The sequence below is a fragment of the Oncorhynchus mykiss genome, chromosome 30 (assembly GCF_057628025.1).
Source record: "Oncorhynchus mykiss isolate SJ-2025 chromosome 30, ASM5762802v1, whole genome shotgun sequence".
In the NCBI taxonomy this organism is placed as follows: Eukaryota; Metazoa; Chordata; class Actinopteri; order Salmoniformes; family Salmonidae; genus Oncorhynchus; species Oncorhynchus mykiss.
This window is the reverse complement of record NC_143051.1, coordinates 14642129-14663184: the sequence shown is the minus strand read 5'-3', so window position 1 is coordinate 14663184 and position 21056 is coordinate 14642129. Positions and strand designations below refer to the sequence as shown.

The window sequence follows — 21056 nt, the reverse complement described above, 5'->3', positions numbered from 1 at the left end:
TGAATGCACCCCATTAGAATGTTGTGTACATGAATGTGTACATGATCAAGGAAGCAGTCCTACTTTGAGTGTGTCTGTTTTGTGACATTGCGAATCGTGGCTCCTTCCTTGCCGATGATGGCTCCTACGAACTGTGTGGGGACGAGTATGCGCAAAGGGACGTCCGACTGCAGTTTGGGGCGCGCCCCCAGGCCTGGGGAACCCGATCGCAGAGGGCCACGGGGGACAAAGCCCCTCTTACCCCCTCCCAGGGTCGGGGCGGCAGCAGCCGCCGTCTCGTCAGGGATGTACGACACCTTCAGGGCAAAGTTCTCCATCAGGAAGCCATTCAGCTTTTCCATCGCCCTGGCAACCACAGAGAAAAAGCTGTCAGTCACTAGGCAGGTTTCCATTGATGCAGGTTTATTTGAGAAAAGCAATGTGTCAAAAAAATAAAACGTGTCATGGAAACTTCAGATATAGAATACATTTCTAATAGAATTTTGACCCGTTCGATGGGGTTTAATTCTTATTTTGTTGAATGTTCATTATTTTGACAAATGATAGAAACTGTGCTGTTCAAATAAAATTGCCCAATCATTTTGAAGGTACGGGGGGGGGACATGTCATGGTCCCAGTTGCATCTGCAAACAAATAATTTCTCTGTACGGAATCCATATCCTATATGTTAGCTGTAAGCTAAATAACCAGACGGGAAGTCAACAATGGCTTATTAGGAATAAATAAATGTTGTTTTACCCCCCTTAACGTCATATCCAATTAGGATCTTGTCTCGTCGCTGCAACTCCTTCGATACATGACCCGCCAAAACGCACAGCTTAACACCCGCCCACTTAACCCGGAAGCCAGCCGTACCAATGTGTCAGAGGAAACACCATTCAACTGACGACCGAAGTCAGCCTGCAGGCGCCCGGCCAGCCACACAAATGTTATTTGTCACATGCGCCACATAAAGTGGGGTAAAAAAAAGTATTTAGTCAGCCACCAATTGTGCAAGTTCTCCCACTTAAAAAGATGAGGCCTGTAATTTTCATCATAGGTACACTTCAACTATGACAGACAAAATGAGAAAACAAATCCAGAAAATCACATTGTAGGATTTTTAATGAATTTATTTGCAAATTATGGTGGAAAATAAGTATTTGGTCAATAACAAAAGTTTCTCAATACTTTGTTATATACCCTTTGTTGACAATGACAGAGGTCAAACGTTTTCTGTAAGTCTTCACACACTGTTGCTGGTATTTTGGCCCATTCCTCCATGCAGATCTCTAGAGCAGTGATGTTTCGGGGCTGTTGCTTGGCAACACGACTTTCAACTCCCTCCAAAGATTTTCTATGGGGTTGAGATCTGGAGACTGGCTAGGCCACTCCAGGACCTTGAAATGCTTCTTCCGAAGCCACTCCTTCATTGCCCGGGCGGTGTGTTTGGGATCATTGTCATGCTGAAAGACCAAGCCACGTTTCATCTTCAATGCCCTTGCTGATGGAAAGAGGTTTTCATTCAAAATCTCACAATAAATGGCCCCGGATCAGTCGTCCTGGTCCCTTTGCAGAAAAACAGCCCCAAAGCATGATGTTTCCACCCCCATGCGTCACAGTAGGTATGGTGTTCTTTGGATGCAACTCAGCATTCTTTGTCCTCCAAACACGACGAGTTGAGTTACCAAAAAGTTATATTTTCGTTTCATCTGACCATATGACATTCCCCCAATCTTCTTCTGGATCATCCAAATGCTCTCTAGCAAACTTCAGACGGGCCTGGACATGTACTGGCTTAAGCAGGGGGACACGTCTGGCACTGCAGGATTTGAGTCCCTGGCGGCGTAGTGTGTCACTGATGGTAGGCTGTGTTACTTTGGTCCCAGCTCTCTGCAAGTCATTCACTAGGTCCCCCCGTGTGGTTCTGGGATTTTTGCTCACCGTTCTTGTGATCATTTTAACCTCACGGGGTGAGATCTTGCGTGGAGCCCCAGATCAAGGGAGATTATCAGTGGTCTTGTATGTCTTCCATTTCCTAATAATTGCTCCCACAGTTGATTTCTTCAAACCAAGCTGCTTACCTATTGCAGATTCAGTCTTCCCAGCCTGGTGCGGGTCTACACTTTTGATTCTGGTGTCCTTTGACAGCTCTTTGGTCTTGGCCATAGTAGAGTTTGGAGTGTGACTGTTTGAGGTTGTGGACAGGTGTCTTTTATACTGATAACAAGTTCAAACAGGTGCCATTAATACAGGTAAAACGAGTGGAGGACAGAGGAGCCTCTTAAAGAAGTTACAGGTCTTCTCACCAATCTACATACAATACTCCATAATGACAGTGAAAATGAGTTTACAAATGTTGGCAAATTTTGTAAAAATTTTTTTTTTTTTAAAAACACCTTTACATAAGTATTCAGACCCTCTGCTATGAGAATTGAAATTGAGCTCAGGTGCATCCTGTTTCCATTGATCATCCTTGAGATGTTTCTACAACGATTAGAGTCCATCTGTGGTATATTCAATTGATTGGACATGATTTGGAAAGGCACACACCTGTCTATATAAGGTCCCACAGTTGACAGTGCATGTCAGAGTGAAAACCAAGCCATGAGGTCGATGTAATTGTCCGTGGATCTCCGAGACAAGGCACAGATCTGGGGAAGGGTACCAAAAGAAATGACTGCAATATTGAAGGATCCCAAGAACACAGTGGCCTCCATTCTTTTTCATTTAACCTTTAACTAGGCAAGTCAGTTAAAGAACAAATTCTTATTTTCAATGACGGCCTAGGAATAGTGGGTTAACTGCCTTGTTCAGGGGCAGAACGACAGATTTGTACCTTGGCAGCTCGGGGATTCGAACTTGCAGCCTTTCGGTTACTAGCCCAACGCTCTAACCACTAGGCTACCCTGCCGCCCCAACGACGGCCTACCCCGGCCAAGCCCTAACCTGGACAACGCTGGGCCAATTGTGCTCAGCCATATGGAACTCCCAATCATGGCCGATTGTGATACAGCTTGGAATCAAACTAGGTCTATAGTGATGCCACTCGGGAGCCTTAAATGGAAGTTTGAAACCACCAGGACCTCTTTTTAGAGCTGGCCAGCAGGCTAAACTAAGCAATCGGGGGAGAAGGGCCTTGGTCAGGGTGGTGACCAAGAACCTGATGGTTACTCTGACAGAGCTCCAGACTTCCTCTGTGGAGATGGGAGAACCTTCCAGAAGAAAGACCATCACTGCAGCACTCCACCAATCAGGCATTTATGGTAGAGTGGCCAGATGGAAGCCAGTCCTAAGTAAAAGGCACATGACAGCCTGCTTGGAGTTTGCCAAAAGGCACCTAAAGACTGACCATGAGAAACAAGTTTCTCTGGTCTGATGAAACCAACATTAAACTGTTTGGCCTGAATACCAAGCATCACATCTGGAGGAAACCTGGCACCATCCCTACGTTGAAGCATGGTGGCAGCATCATGCTGTCGGGATGTTTTTCAGCATCAGGGACTGGGAGACTAGTCAGAATCGAGGGAAAGTACAGAGGTCCTTGATGAAAACCTTCTCCAGAGCACTCAGTACATCAGACTTGGGTGAAGGTTCACCTTCCAACAGGACAATGACCATAAGCACATAGCCAAGACAACACAGGAGTGGCTTCGGGACAGGTCTATGAATGTCCTTGAGTGGCCCAGCCAGAGCTTGTACTTGAACGTGAAAGAACAGTTCTGTAGATGCCTGAAAATAGCTGTACAGCGATTCTCCCCATCCAACCTGACAGAGCTTGAGAGGATCTATAGAGAAGAATGGTAGAAACGTCCCCAAACACAGGTATGCCAACCTTGTAGCAGCATACGAGGCTGTAATCCCTGCCAAACAAATTCAACAAATTACTGAGTAAAGGGTATGAATACTGAAGTAAATGTAATATTTCAGTTGATTTTTATACATTTGCTAACATTTCTAAAAACATGTTTCTGCTTAGTCATTATGGGGTATTGTGTGTAGATTGATGGGGGGGGGGGGGGGGGGAAACAATTGAATCCATTTTCCACAAAATGTTAATAAAGTCAAGGGGAGTCTGAATATTTTGAATGCACTGTACAGGGGGTACCGGTACTGAGTCAATGTGGTTAGTCGAAGTAATCTGTACATGTAAGTAGGGGTAAAGTGACTACGCATAGATAAACAGCAATTAGCAGCAGTGTAAAAACAAAGGGGGGGGGGGGGGTTCAATGTAAATAGCCCGGTGGCCATTTTAATAACTGTTCAGCAGTCTTATGGCTTGGGTGTAGAAGCTGTTAAGGAGAGTTTTGGTCCTAGACTTGGCGCTCAGGTAACGCATGCCATGCGGTAGCAAACCATAAGATTGCGGTTCAGCAAACCATAAGATTGCTGAACAGTTATTAAAATGGCCACCGGGCTATTTACATTGAACCCCCCGCTTTGTATATAGTTACTGTATGGCAAGAAACTTGGCCCCAGTGATGTACTGTGCTGTACGCACTACCCTCTAGCATCTTACGGTCAGATGCAAAGCAGTTGCCATACCAGGCAGTGATGCAACTGGTCAGGATGCTCTCGATGATGCAGCTGTAGAACCTTTTAAGGATCTGGGGACCCATGCCAAATCTTTTCAGTCTCCTGAGGGGGAAAAGGTGTTGTCGTGCCCTCTTCACAACTGTCTTGGGACCATGTTAGCTTGTGGGTGATGTGGACACCAAGGAAAATCAAACACTCGACCCGCTCCATTATAGCCCCGTTGATGAGAATGGGGGCGTATTCGGGCCCCCCCCTTTCCTGTAGTCCACGAACATCTCCTTTGTCTTGCTCAAGTTGAGGGAGAGGTGTCTGACCTCCCTATAGGCTGTCTCATCGTTGATCAGGCCTACCACCATTGTGTCGTCAGCAAACTTTATGTGTTAGAGTTGTGCTTGGCCATGCAGTCGTGGGTGAACAGGGAGTACAGGAAGGGACTAAGCACGTTCCCCTGAGGGCCTCCCGTGCTGAGGAACAGAGTGTTAGATGTGTTGTTGCCTACCCTTACCACCTGGAGGAGGCCCGTCAGGAAGTCCAGGATACAGTTTCCAAGTTAACATAAACATAGCTACTGTCACAGAACTAATAATATAAAGCTGTCAGTCACAAGAGGAACTTGCTTGACCCCTCTGGATAGGCTACTGATGCAAGGTCAGTTGTGTTCCAAAGTCAACTGACAATTTTATTTTCTCACTACTGAAACGAGATCTGGATGATAAAAGCATTAGAATAATCATGTGTATTAGTGCAGGGGTGGAACAAACCCCTGTTGCTCTTCAAGGCCAGGACTGACTGTTCTGTGAACTGCACTAAATGTTCCCATTCATTTTCATACACCGTCCACGCCCACTTTATCAGGAATGGTCAGGGCGCCACACACACCAGAGGGCAGCAGTGAGCTAGCTTCTCTCAGCCAGCATGTTACTCCTATAGCAGCCACTTAGAATGGACTGCTTTGGAGGGTGACGAGGAATGCGCTGCACTAACAAATCAAAGGGGATCAATTCAAATGCAGTGCTGGGAAAAGTGCAAACCACCTAAACAAGTCTCTGCATTCTACAAGAGCAGTCTTAAACTAAGAAAAGGTGTGTGCTTACTGTCTGGCCTGGTCCTTGGCACCGTATCGAACGTTGACCACTGCCGTGTCTGTGTCTGTATTTACTGTGGAGGGAGGGAGAACAGACTTAACACCCACAGGGCAATACAAGTTTATACACTAAACATGCACTTCAACTGAACAGTTACAGACTTGAACAAAAACCTACTAGAAACAGCAGATACAGAAAGGCTATGGTGTGTGTGTGTGTGTGTGTGTATACCTTGCTCGCAGTTCTCCACTGTGCCATACTGAGCCAACATGCCATCCAGAACCTGAGTCAGAACCACAGGGGAGAGAATGTGACTAGAACCAGACCAGAGTTCCAGTTAGATACCAATGTCTTTTTCACACTATCATGGGGACTCAAACTGGCTTTCTAGTGAGTACAGTTTAGTAGGTAAGCCTTGTGTGAGAGAACGGCACATCCATCTCCTGTTTCTGTAGCGTGAGGCTGCTTGATGCATCAGTGGACAGGGCAGGACCCTGGACAGGACGTTAGTCTATCGCAGGGGTGCACAGTTCAGTGCAAAACAGGAAACAGCAGAGCAATTTTAGTTAAATTCTGTAAGATTATACAGGTTAATGCCAACGTTCATAAACACCCAGCAGGTGATCAGGAACACATGCCCTGGGGATAAGTTTCCCCTAGGTACAGATTTACCTCCCCCAATTCTAAATTTAACTATTAGTGGGGGAAATGCAAAACTGACCGAAGGGTCGAGGGGCAACATACTACAGCTTCATCCCAACGTCAAGCCCATGGGCCAATCACGATAATAAACATTTACAGTTAAGACACACATTCATCAATATTTTGTATTTACTATGGATCCCCAGTACGCTTCCTGGGGTCCAGCAAAATTAAAGGCAGTTTATACACTTTTAAAAACAATACATTCACAGACTGTGCCCTCGGACCCCCTACTCCACCACAAGTACATATATACAGTCCAAAATCCATGTGCACGTGGATAACACCAGAGCCCTATACTACGAATCTGGTTTGAGGAATTAGCGAGGTAATTGAGTTTAACTCGGGATAACCGGTACCACCAATGTGGCTCACCTTTTAGCCAGGTACATTTCTATGGCAACGAATCCTCCAGAACTAACCTGCACCGTGGTAGGCCAACTCAGGTTTAAACTCCAGTTATCCCTGAATGAAGTGTTTGAGAAGTGAGTTGAAGACCAATCAAATTCCTTCATTCTCCGGACCAAATGAGGAAGATGACTGATTAAATATTTGATTCATTAAAATGAGTTAAAAATAGAAATGTTCAAACACATTTGAAACTAAAACGTGCAGTAAAACATTTGTAATAAAGGGACTTGTGATTGATAACAGCTCAACACCAAAACATGTCATTTGTTCTGACAAGCACACCAAAGAAAGATATGCGTAAGGAACACTGCCCTTCTAATAACCAATTTCACATTTCCTGCTGAATCTGCAGGTAAACTTTTCATTTAGATTCCGGCAAAAATTAAGTTGTGGCACAGACCATGGGTTGATGTTTCACCATAATGTCATCGACGAGTCTGGCGGTCGACTAGCCATGTGCGACGCGAACACGCAGTTACAAGCCCAGATGGAGCAGGCTCCAGTAAGCAACAGGTGCACAACCAATATCTACCATCGTAACATGGATGAAGCGTGAGCTGGAATGTGATGCTGAAGCTAGCTCATTTCAAATAAGCCCGAGTACATCTAGCTAGATGTACCTTCTTATTTAACTAGGCAAGTCAGTTAAGAGCAAACTCTTCTTTACAATGACGGCCTCCTGCAGGAAGGGGGCTGAGATTAAAAATACAAATATGAGCGTGCACACACACGGAGACCTAAGACAACATAGCATGGTATCAACACACCATAACATCACAGAACATGGTACAAACATTGGGCACAGACAACAGCACAAAGGCAAGAAGGTTGTCATCAGCCCTGTGATCCAACTGGCCCTTCAACACCACCTATCAACCAGGCTGTACGAGTCAAGCACGAGAGAGATCTTTCTAAATTCGTGATCTTTAATTTCCCCACATTATCAAGCTGAACTGATCTTTATCCACTTGTGAGTCCACAGAGAAAGACACCAAAAATCTGTCGGAGCCAAACCAATCTGGAAAACTTCAACTAGCTAGATCTAATGTTCCTCTTCAAGTGTAGTCATGGATGAGAAGGTGGGAGAGAGCGAGGGAGGGACAGGAGTCCAAACACAGCCTACAGGGAGAGGACCTCCAATCATGCCCAGGCTTACTGAAACCCACGCCCGAGCACTCACAACCCCCCTTTCTGACCAATCAGAGTCAATCCCGGCCCCCTTTCTCCCAAACCACCAATCCCCTTCCCTCCCGCCCCTGAACCATCTCAAAGCCGTCCCATTGGCTGTTCCAGCACTGATCCTACATTCCCTGTGGTGAAGAGCACCTGCATATTCACTGGCTTCCACGTCTGCCCGTCTCCAGGGCTCAGCCAATGAGAATCCAGACCATTCAGGAAAGGGTGGAGTGCATTCCTGCAGGAAGCGGTGGTTGGGTTGGGGGAGGGGTGGGACAGGAGTAATGCTACACATTCTGTGAGTGTCTGTCCATAGCACATGGAGGCAACACAGAGCAGGCCCACCCGCCAACCACGAGCTATCCTAGCGAACAAGCCAGCTCTTTGCCTGCATGGCTGTGTACTGAGGCACCATGTTATCTCCCTGATAAGATACAAGGTCTCCTTCACGTCAAAGACGGTTCTGTGTTCAGTCCCTCCCTCCCCCATTCCAACCCCCATCCCCATTCTGGTCAAATAACCATCAGCTAACTAACATGCTATAGACTACCACCCATTTACACAGCACAAGACAAGCCAACCAGTGCAAAATGCTTTGTGTCAATTTAGAACAGTTACGTCCAAGGTGGAGAGGCTCAAATCAGTCATACTTTGGCCCATGCACTACGAGTTTAGAATGGAAGAGAACCTTGTCCATTAACTCTATTCTATTTGGTAAAAATGAGACCTGAAACACCCTTTTCTAAAGTAGATGTTTCCTGTGATACAGACCTAGTCCATTCTCTTTAGACAGCAAGCAGAAAGGATCAAGGATTATCTTAGACAAGTGGAACCAAATGAGCAACCTGTGGGCAACACCAAGATGACTTTGGGTTGAGCGTTAAATGGTCATACCGTTTCTGTACCATATTGGGATAAACAGTATTACCAGAAGTGCACACCAGGGGCACTATAAAAAAAATAAAATAAACGTTTTTTTGTGCACAAACAATTTAGACACCAGGAAGCTTGATCCAATAGGGGTTTGAATGTCTCCGCTGTAAACAAGAAGCTTGAGATTGACATCTAGGCACTTAGATAGCAAGTTAGCAAACCAAATGCATAGCTGGAGCCTAGCGCATGATATAATTTGACATGTAACATTTCTTATAGTTCTAAGCAGTGGCATAGCACCCAACCCTGCTGCAGGGGTACAAAATCATACCGTCAATAACTGGTAATACCCTGGTATAAGGTACATCTCCCAGGCCTACGAAGAATGAGTCTGATTCTTGAGACAAACGACCACTGGTATAAGTACATCTCCCAGGCCTACTAAGAATGAGTCTGATTCTTGAGACAAACGATCACTGGTATAAGTACATCTCCCAGGCCTACTAAGAATGAGTTTGATTCTTGAGACAAACGACCACTGGTATAAATCCTTTCCTGAAGGCAGTACTGCAGGGCAATAACCAATTGATAAATTGAGAATGAATGGCAGTAGGTGGTGTGTAACAATAACAAGAGATCTGACCATGTCTGCATGAGCAAGGTTTGATCTCTCACAGGCCGGGGATGCGCACACACACGTCATGCGTGTCACTCTTGTTGCACAACGCACCTTACTGTATACCTGCAGTTCATTAGTAGGTCACTCGTCTAAAAGGTAATCCTCCACTGTTACACAGACTATCACAGCTCCATTGATCTCACACACACACACACACACACACACGGCATGAGCACAACAACCAACAAGTCTGCAGCAATGAAATAGATGAGGTAATGTAGGCACATTTGAAATATGATAGTCATTACCACCAACAATAGCTTGAAAATGACTGTCCTATGCTTGCTTTATGCTGGTAGTCACCTCCATATCAAGTTTTTCTGGATGAAATATTCTTACAAAATCAACTTCTAAATTACTACCTGTACTAAAAAAGTAAATTAAGTACCAAAACACAAACCTATTCCTTTCATAGTGACCCTATGGGACCTGGTCTAAAGTAGCACACTACATACGGAATAGGATGCCCTTTGGTGCGTGAGCCTAAATATAAAAGTACCATAATGAGACAGCCAGAAGAAAATGGCGACCTGCAAGACTAGCCTCTGTTCTAAAGAACTAATGAGTGGATCCAAAACCAAAATGGAACGCAAAGATGGCAAAGAACCTCGTCAGTGGACTCGTTTACACCCAATAAAAAGGCTTACATTCACATCCTGTTTCAAATATTTTTTTAACGTTAGGTCCCATTGAACGGGACCGAGTATAGCTTGTTAGATCCAAAGCTTTACCAATGGACCAATTAACACTTACCTCCCACTGCAGATGAGGCGGGATGTTCCTGATCTGCAGCTTACAGCTCCTAAAAGGAAAGAGAGGGGTAGAGAAGGGAAGAGGGAATAAATGAGTGGATCCAAAAGTCAGCATTAAGAGTTTGTTGGGCTAAAGGACAAATTGACCGGTTCAAAATAAATAAAGTAATAAAACAGCAAGTTAGTAGGTGTCTCCTTCCAGCATTCTGTGCTCTGTACAAGGGGAGAGGTGCACAAGCTGTGGACATGACTAATGTTTTAATACCCCCCCCAAGCCCAGCGGGTGTGCACAAGAGGGAGGAATGGATGGAGAGCGGGAGGGAGGGAAGGAGAGAGAGGCTGTTACATTGTTGGACTGGTAGCTTGATCGTGTGGAGAAACTGTTCAAACCAGCTGATAATGAGAAGCATCGGGTGGGAGAGAGGGAGGGAGGAGAGGTAGGGGGGAGGAGAGCATGGCAAGGAGATGGAGGGAGGACAGGTAAGGAGGGAGGAAGAGAGACAGGAAGAAAGGAGGGGAGGGGTATGGAGGAGAGAGGAGCAGAAAGGCAGAGGAGGAGAGTGAGCGCAGAAAAGGGAGGGATGCCAAGCCCAGGAAAGAGGGAACCTCCACTAGCTGTGTCAAAGCAGAGAGAACAGATGGGGATTCAGAACGAAGGAGCGCTCACATCACAGTCAACAGGAGCACAGTGGCGCAGAACAGACTATCCTACCAATTACTGTTAGTATTCAGAATGTCCTGCATTTCAAACTCCAAACCACATTTTGAAAACGTTTGGTTTCGATGAAAACATTGTGAATACCAAGGACACAAATACTTTGTGGAGGTCATACAGATGCTTGGTTGGAGTAGTGAATTGTAACGAGTCTGGATTTAAACAGTTCAGGTGGTACAGCATGGCGCTTGCAATGCCAGGGTTGTGGGTTTCGATTCTCATGGGGGACCAGTATTGGAAAGTAGTATGAAAAATGTATGCACTCACTACTAAGTCGCTCTGGATAACAGCATCTATTAAATTACAAAAATGTACAATGTCATTTGGTGTAATTGTGACACGTTTCATAAAAAGGTGATCGTTTGGACCACGGAGATAAATGTGGGAAAAGTGTCCAGGCTGCTCCAAAGTCCACCACCTGTTCCCACACTAAAGGAACACAATGTACATGCAGCTTTGAGTTCCAGGACAGACTGTGACCCCTACTCAGTTCTACACAGACCGTACACCCACCCACAAAAACACTCCTAACCAAAACCAAACCCCTACAATCTTACTGTAAACTTCTCCCACTGACATCTAGTCAAGACATACGACACCAAAAACAACAAACAATTTCCACTAGGACCAACAAAAAAAAATCCATATCATGGCTAAAAGCACAGTTTTGACCAGGAAATGAAGACTTGGGTGTGTTTACCATGAAATGTCAAAAGACCTTTTGACACCTGACAAAAAATAAATTGGAAACGTTGTATTTTGTGGGTCAGGACTAAAGCTTTGCAGAGCAGCAATGAGCAGGCCTCAATTCTTCATCTGTATTATTTGTTCCTCAAGTTCAGGATGTGCATATCACACTCCTGCTCTTCACGGACTTAAGTTTAAAAGAGTAGAGAAGTCTAATAGACTATACAATCGAAATATGATTGAATTGAAAACATGCTTTCCTACTCAACTGGTCTTAAGCTGTGCAAGTCAATGAGTGAGTCAAATGTTAATGTTTCCATGAACAGGCTGGTTGGTAGCCTTAAAGATGTTTCTCAGCCCGCCACCCACACAGCCCAGCTCACACTTCATTATATGAAGAGAGAAAACAAGCTTTACATTGGAGCATACTAAAAATGTGATGCACAGAAATCCACATCTGCAGTCTAGAAGGTTTGTGGGCGTCCATGCATGCAGGACTAGGCCACAGTGAAAACTTAGTAGGGGAAAGTTCAATGACATTTGCCGTTAGTATTCATTTATTTATTTCCAACCCCCTCACGTACCACAAGAAGATTTACAGATTCTTTAACATGCAGACTCAATCTGGAGGAACTTTCAGCATTGTCACACCAACAGGGCCTCAAATTAAATGTTATTCATTTATTTGGACCAAAAACATAGATATATTCTAAATGGAGAATTGTAGAAAAAAATACCATTAGGCGTCCGAGAGGAATTGCAGCCCTTTCCGGTCTACTGTGCCATTCCTGGCTGATACAGACCCCTTTCTCCCTGTGCACGTTGCTCTGCATTGCAGTGGGAATGCTGTGCAAAATGTGCAAATGCACCAAGCACTTCAAGCCAGATTAACCTATAGCTCCACACACACGGACGAAGTCAGCCGGGGTATTGGGGGGGGGGGGGTGCATTCCCTAGTCCCAGCCTTTGATTTGGGAAAGGGGTGGTTTGGGGGGGGGCAGACACAAGGGCCCTCTGCCCTGTAGGGGTGGGGCTCGCGTTTCCATGGACACAAGTCCACTGACAGAAACATGGAGGGGTGTGGGGACCGTGAGGGCTGAGTTGTGATGGAGTGCGTGTGTGTGTAAAACCCATAGGAGGAATCCCATGTCGAGCAACATCAGACTTCACCACATCCATCCCCGTTTCTCACTAGCATGATCATCCATGTCACTACCCCTCCCCCACCATCCATCTTATCATACAAACAATACTCAACAGAAACACAGGCACCCACACTATAAAAACCCATCCATGTCAGGAAACACACAAAAACACACCCAGATCTGTGCTCAACGCCCATTCATCCACACTCATTGACTATTCAGTATGCAGGCGTTCTGAATGACTGATCTCAAAAAACTGCTCACTTTCCACTGCACTCTTACATGGGCCATTCCACTGCACTCTTACATGGGCCATTCCACTGCACTCTTACATGGGCCATTCCACTGCACTCTTACATGGGCCATTCCACTGCACTCTTACATGGGCCATTCCACTGCACTCTTACATGGGCCATTCCACTGCACTCTTACATGGGCCATTCCACTGCACTCTTACATGGGCCATTCCACTTCACAAGTGTCCATTCTGCAGTAAAAAAAAAAAAGCTAAAATGTAAAGCAAAAAAAATTGCTGAATTGGTTTGGGCTAGAATTTGAATATTTCTAAATTAAATCTGATGATTTGCACGCATAAATAGCTAAAAATTGTACTTCCCTGCAGCATGGTATGCAATGGTTCTGTAGCATAAAACTCCACACTATCACAGTGTCTCTTGCTCCATGATAAGCATGAGTGAGTTTAGGGACCTTTAGTCCCACTAGCTAGATGGGACAAGTGGCCATAGAGAATTTCGGGCACCCCCGTGCTTCTATCCAAAATCCCTTCTTTGCAGGTTGGGCCCCACAGTGACCTCCTGACCCCAAATTCTTTAATAAGAGCTGGGAGCTACTACTCCTCACAAAGCCGCAGTTACTGGGTTAGAATGACCATGGAAGTGGGCTTTGCTTTTACGACTTACGATTTTTTTGTCTGTTGGTTAAATGAATAGGGCAATAGGTGTATTTTTTTGGTTTAAATGGCGATGGTTAGGATTTAATGACCTACGCCCTTCGCCATTTGATGAGAATATTGATCATATTTTATCTACATCTGAAGTTTTAGAACGTGTGAGTAAGTTACTGTGCCGATACAACTTCAGATTTGTTGTCTGGATTTGTTGTCTGGTATAAAAATATTTTTAAAAAGGTCCTAGACTAATACTAAACTAGGTTCAAGTTGAACCATCTTCACAAGGCAGACTGGTACGAGTTGTGGAATTTTACATTACTGACATTCAATAACACTGATTCATCAACAGTTACACAGCAACTTCCTACTCGCCCCTTGACCTGCCTGAATGCCTCACACACGGGACACGTCTCAAATCATGCAATTCTTTATTTTTTTTAACAGATGGAAGTTATATTTTATTTCGGTGCTTTACTCAAACTAATGAATTTAGCTCTAATCAGGTCACAGTGTAGCATGTTATAGGGTCTGTGTGTGTCCTACAAACTGACTAGTACAGCTATAGAGCACGAGAGTTAACATGAAATAAACTAATTAGTGAGGAACTATAAGTAGCCAAAATACACCTACACCCTAAATGTCGGTGGTTGTCCGCTGGGCCCAAAACGATCTTAACTTATTGCATTATTACATTTAACTCCTGTAACCCCTCATGATCAAGCTACGGCGATTACAATGTGTAGGCCAAAAACCAACAATGACTATGGAAAATGTCACGTTGGAGTAGGACTAAGGCAAATGGCACACTTGCACCAAAACTTAGCCCACCCACCCCAACAAACTGCATGCACCCCTCGATGTGCCTATCCCACCCAGGCCCCCGGTGTTTGGTCTGGAGTGTGAAGTCACGAGCTCTGCTGGTCGGCTAATGCGTAACAACCTAGCGGTGCCAAAAGCCCTTGGACCTCATTTATAAACCATGTGTATGTACAAAATATGACCCTAAACATGGGTGCTCTAGTTCACACGCTAAAGTTGCCATTTACTTTTAAAAAAAACTTAACTTGAAGTGAGATTGTGCTCAGCTTCCCACAAACTTTAGACCACGTGTACACAGTTTCTAGTGGTGGAACTATTGCATTGCAAGCAGCCAAGTATTTTGATAAAATGGCGGATAAAAATGGACTCGTTTGTTCATAACAGGTTAATAACAATATGCAATTGTTTGTCGTTAGTGAGAAGAAAGATCAATTTAGTTTATCTTGGCATTCTAAAATATTTAGAGACAGGCATCTATTTTGCTAGGCTATATTAATTATATTATTTCCATGATAATTGAGGGCTCCAGAGTCGCACAGCGGTATAAGACATTGTATCTCAGTGCTAGAGGCGTTACTACGATTCCAAGCTGTTAACACAAGCGGCCGTGATTCGGAGTCCCATAGGGCCGCGCACAATTGGTCCAGGTTAGGGTTCGGCCAGGGTAGGCAGTCATTGTAAATAAGAATTTGTTCTTAACTGACCAGCCTGGTTATATTAAAGGTTAAATAAACTTTAATTCAATTGCTGAATTTTTTTTAACCTTTTCTGTGATGTTTTCATTCTCACCAGGTAGCCTATAGGCCTACAACAAGTTACAATACCATTCTTCTGATACTTTGTTTAATAGGACACTTGATAGCTTATTTATTTACTACTATTTCAAGTACTTTGCTCTATTGTCTGGTCAGGAGCTTAGTTTAGCAGTAGAATGGACGATTACACTGCCCTATCACACAAAAAGGCAGTAACTGCTAATTTGGTCAGAAATGTGTTATTTATTGTTGCAAAAATGACTACATGCTTAATCATGTGGACAAGTATCCTGCCTCTATTGTATTGTGTTTTGGAGAAAATGGGGGTCATGTCAGCAGTAACTGCATAAAGTTACTGTGAAACCAAGGTAAATTAAACAAATTTTTCTCAGTTCCATGCTATGAGCAGTTACTGTCTTTTTGCTTGGTAGGGCAGTATAGACTACTTCCATACGTCTCAACACTGTCACTTCAAATTTCGTGTGTAGACAATATTTTATTTGTAAACATAATATATTTTCATAACCTTTGCAAAATAAATTCCTCACCTTTCTGGCCTTGATAGGTTCATATTCCTGAGGTATCCTACAACAAATTAATTGGGCCCCAGTAGACAGGCTATTTTTAAGTATTTTGCTCTATGAAAAAAGGTAGGGAGCGTAGTTTATAACAAATAGTAGAATTTAACAGGTGAACAGCTCATCTTCTGCATTGAAGTGTGTACGGCTACCACTAAATAGACATCGTGTCAGAAGTCGTGGGCAGTGAAGTGTATAGGTTAAATAAAAAGTCAATACAAAACACCTGTTTACAGGTCCACTGCAATTTGCAATTGTGTTTGTCTTTCAATAACGTTGTCTGTCAGGTAGCCTTGGCCTGCAGCAAATGTCATGGCTATCAAACCACCAAAGACCTTTGATCAAGTTCGCCATTGCCATTTCCTTCAGAAAACTGTCTCAACCCAATTCCAATAGTTCCAAAGTTTGCAGAAAATAGGGTTTATTGTTGTCACCATAAAAAGGTGAATAATGGGCATTTTTCAGGTGGAGTGGTTATGCTTGTTTGTTCGCAGAATTTCAGGACATTCTGATTTATAAATGGGAAACATTCGTATGTATGGCGTGCGCCAAGTTTATAAATCTTTAGATATTTTTGTACGAGCGCAGTCTTTTCAGAAAGGGCGGCCGTAAATGGTGTGAAATTTACAACAGTTATGAGGCCCCTTGTTTGCCCTAGAAAGCATATGTAAATTACAATCCCCAGAACGGCTAAACAATTTATAGAGAGATGTTTTGGGCTCTAAACTTTGTTGATGAGGATCAAGTTCCATTCCAGTGGTGAATCCTTTAAAAGTTTGCCATAAATCAAGATACTTAATTAAATAGTGATCCATTCTGACTACTACATTTGTAGTCATACATGACCACGTGCTGACAGACCAATCACGGGACGGCAGGTTACAATGAAGCTCATGCCCTCATCAACTCTGGACCTCAAAGCTAGTTCCACTACCCCCCCTCTAATTGAGCACTGATTTAGATCTGGGCCACCAGGTGGGTGCAATTAATTATCAGGTAGAACAGAAAACCAGCAGGCTCTGGACCTCGTGGAGCAAGACTTGAATAACTCTACCTTCGACATTAAGGTTGACTCTCTCAGGCAGGATGAAAATGATTATATTGACCACGATCCTTTGCTAGTAAAGGCCACTTTCACCATAATCCTTAAATATTTTTTTGGTGCCATTCAGCAATATGGCGGGCTTCAAATTCAAATAGTTCCGGCTTCACGTGCCATTGGGAGTTTTCCACAGGAATAAGTGGATGACATCAGCGCTATCACCATCTACTGGTTTTAATGTCTACAGTCCCACCCTGGAACACTGGAGGACACCAGGAGCCTCTGCCTCCTTGCTCGCACTTCCCCTTCCCACAAGTTCAAAGGTTAAGTTGTGGTGATTGGCCGAGCCTCCAGCTGACACTCAGCAGGCTGGAATGCAGAGGGGCCCCAGTGCACACCTCAGTGTGTGTGTGTGTGTGTGATGGGCAGGATACTGTTCCCAGTCGCTCCTATAACCTTTCCTGTGGCAAAGGGGGGACTTAATCTTTTTTCTCTCCTTTTTCTGTAGGTGGAGGCCAAAAAGCACCAGGCTTACACTTCACTATATATATTTTATTTAGCTAGGCAAGTCAGTTAAAAGGCCTACCTACTATAAAGGCCTACCACTACAAATCGCCAGTGTCTGTAAACCTACACGTCGAAGACAAATCATTTAGCAAAAAATATCTAGCACTTTGGGAGGGGAAAGGTCAACAAATTGACCAGAGTGATTTGGCTTTTCTTTTTAAATAGGTTAATGATTCCATCCCAATAATGAACAAGCTAAAAGCAGTAAACGCATTTAGGGGGAGCTCTGCGGAAGTTCATTTTGGCCTTAACCTCGACAATTCAATGCATGGACATTTCAAAGCATGTAAATAAATATGTCCACTTTAATAATTGTATATTTTAAATATGTTAACACCATTTTGTGCAGAATGTCAATAAAAACAGATTATTCGAATTAGTAGGCCTAAATGGTGGTATCAGCAATTACACAAATCATAATTATATGTGAAACTTGACTTTAATATACATTTTTAAAAGTTGTGAACAGATGCTCGTTTCTAATTTCTTACAAACATAGCAGTAGCCAAACATAACAGTAGCCTTTATCCACTGCTTTGAGCTCAAATTATTTAAATCATTAAAATGCACAATCTAAACACATTAAAGTGCATTTCGGCTCTAAATCCTCTTCCTCCAAATCCCCAAATGTTTTCAATAATTACTCATTTCAATGACAGCAATTAAAATCCAAGAAAGGTTTAATAAAGGACAACATGTTTCATGTGGCGGGTATCCTACATGCCACGCCAAATTGTTGCATTTTTTTGTCCCTCTTCCACGTAAATGAGGATCAATATCGCCCCAGACTAAAGGCTATAACTCAGCATAGTTTAATCCTGTTGACTGTAGCCTACACGGAGCTACATGGTCTTTAGCAGACCGGGGGTTTTCCGAGTCCATCTCGTGCACCATCACAATGAGCAAGGAGAGCAGAAGCATGGGGCAGCAAGAGAGAATCACGGCCAGATCCTTCTCAAATGGACGACTTCAGAGGGCCTACGCCTCAACACACACATTCATACATGTACACACACCTAAGCAGGCCCAGAATGCTATTGCTGCTTAAAATAGCCCTACAGTTTGCAAGTGTTAAACACTTGGAGATTTGCACTATATAGGCTAACTACTTCCACAGATGGGAATGGTGTCTAAAATAAGGTACTTTTTTTTTTTTTTTTAATAAGTCGCATATTTTAGGTCGCCATAGGCTTGACGGTATGAGATCCTTCATGCCCGTATAATTCGACCTCTACACACACCCTATGAATTTTTGCTTGCCCCAAATGAACAAACATTCCGTCCCTTCCTGCTGACGCCCCAAACACACTGACTACAAGACACAATCAGACCACTTCAATCAAATAACGTTACAAAAATAACATGTTTCCAGAAGTGTCGATGGAGATATGTACAATTTGGCTGAGGACAGCAGCAGCCCCTTATAGCGTAAATGGATCAGTTGGACAATAAATGAGTTTATCATCAGAATTTACCTTTGACGTTTAGGGACCGAGTGCTCCACTTCTATGAGTTTTCCATGTAGTTCAACTTTACCTATAGTGAGGAGAATAAATGCAAATTTTAGTTCACAATTAGTTAAGTTCTCTTCAACTGTTCTCATAGGCAGCCAAAAGTAGGCCTCAACTGTAGTTTATGACCAAAAAGGCCTGGCACGAAATAACGTTAATTTCAATCGGAAGCACAATTGTGTGACCATTCAAATTACAGAAATTACTTTATGTTCACTAAGTTTCACCGAACGTAACGTGAATGTCCATTCTAAAAGGTTAAATATGGTATCGATGACAAGTATCCGACACCTGAGCTCAATACGAGGATATTTCGTAAAATCGTATTTTTTCTATTTCTAGATTGTGGCCTGCTGAATGCCACTGTTTGACCCACATTGCGTACATTTGTTGTCGTTTCTAAATTGTAAATAAAAAGTCGTTTGCATTAGGCTTGCATTTCGTTGGCCTACATTTGACCAATACACAATTAAGCCACCTGGTGTGTCAGCATAGGGCACATGCACTGTGTGCTATAATTTAACAAGTTAGGCCATACTTCCATTAAGACTTTGTTGGTCCAGGAAGAGAGTGCAAACTCAAAGGCGGCAACAAAAGTAACAATACAGAGTTACATTTAATCGAAGTGATCCATGTTAGACACAAGCCTGCAATGTGCGGCCACTGCCTGTGTGCCCCGTTGCTCTGAATGGCGTTACACTGGACAGGCGTTTCTTCCTTCCTTCACTCAAACAAGTTACTTCAACGTTTTTGTACAATATAAAATTCACACTTTGAATTTATCAAAAGGCATGGACTATCCTTCTACGGTGTCAGGAGCCAAGCGTGAGGCAAGGAGACAAGCTTGGATACACCCCCACCCTATTGGGCTCCATGCATCCATCTACAGCGGTTAAAGTAAACCCGTAGCCATTTCCGCAATAAAGCACCGTTCGAACGCCTTTTTTATTGTCTCACCTGAAAGAATGTCGATGGCCATCATTGCTATCTTTTCATCGGGGCAATCCACGAAAGCATAACCAGTTTTGATGAGAAACGGACCACTGTGCGGAATCTTCCACTGCTCAAATATAGTTTCCAAGTCCTCGGCACTCGCCTCTTCACTCACGTTTCCAATGTACAGCTTATTCATGGTCTGCGCTGAAATTGACAATCTTTACGCAGAAGGAAATCGTGATTTGCTCTCTCGGGTTTGGAGTCGCCAAAATCGCCTTACTACTCAACGGAGTGGCGGTGGCGTGCTTCCCCCAGTCGTTGAAGCCACAGATATATTTGACGGGCAACCTCGTCGCGTTTGCGCTTACTCGCCTCTTCTCTATCGCGCAAAAAAAATGTATCTTAATTATTTATTCAGTTTCTCCAAAACGATAGCTGACTGAGTGAAAAAGGAGACACGACTTTTTTGTCTTCCTCCAAACCCCTTGGCAAAGAGACAGATAAATTCACACACGTTAAGGCTCGTGCCCGCCTCTGAATAAAACCAATATGAAGAAGGGGAAGGGAAAAAAAACTAGGATATTCCGGCTTTTTTGAATGAGCCACGTGTTCAAACTACAAATCAACCCCGCACGTGAGGAATCCAAGTTGCTCAATTAAGTGTTGGATTGGGAATATGTCACGGGAATCTGGGGTGGGGACCGTAGTCGAGAGAAAATGAGGGGAAGAGTGGATTGGTGTTGGGGGAAAAACCTGGCGAGCTATGTGAGTTAAGAGATTCTGTGAGAACCCAGTGTATCTTTTACTAGAATCACATTTGTGTGCCTTTCTCTGCAAAACCTCGCTTCCCATTGGTCGCTGGTCGAAGTAGTAAAAGAGCAGTGCGCGCACGGATATAGCAAGGGGCAACAGTGTTGCGCGCACGCGAGACTGCGGTGGGTGTAGGGTAGGCATACTATAGAGAACATTATGGTGGGAGAGGAAGAAGGGGGAGGTGCCATTCATAAATTATAACATCGAGCGACATAATTTATGCATGTGAAAGACATTTGAATTGAATCAATGAAAGTTTAGAATGCGTCCTCCTTAGGCCCATGGCCCGGTCAACATGGGAATGACACGCTTACTACCAACCACATGACGGCATCCATCTTCTCTAACAAGATTCAGGTGGTTCCCTGCTTTAGTCTACAATACA

The 21056-nt window shown here is 43.8% G+C and overlaps 1 protein-coding gene across 3 annotated transcripts in view; it reads right to left on the bottom strand.

The window, feature by feature from the left end:
- Window positions 1-20790, bottom strand: part of LOC110487975 (insulin-like growth factor 2 mRNA-binding protein 3) — a 38740-nt gene extending 17950 nt beyond the window's left edge. For 2 of the 3 annotated variants that reach the window (XM_090227600.1, XM_090227599.1), the window contains exons 1-6: window positions 19880-20790; window positions 18887-18947; window positions 10195-10243; window positions 5832-5883; window positions 5610-5673; window positions 64-345 (exon numbers count right to left, since the gene is read on the bottom strand). In XM_090227600.1, coding sequence (XP_090083726.1) covers window positions 64-345; window positions 5610-5673; window positions 5832-5883; window positions 10195-10243; window positions 18887-18947; window positions 19880-20054 — 683 coding nt within the window. In that variant the 5' untranslated portion in view covers window positions 20055-20790. Of the gene's footprint in view, window positions 1-63; window positions 346-5609; window positions 5674-5831; window positions 5884-9492; window positions 10244-18886; window positions 18948-19879 lie in introns of all 3 variants that reach the window. The other variant, XM_090227601.1, reaches the window with a different exon arrangement.
- Between the last annotated feature and the right edge of the window lie 266 nt (window positions 20791-21056).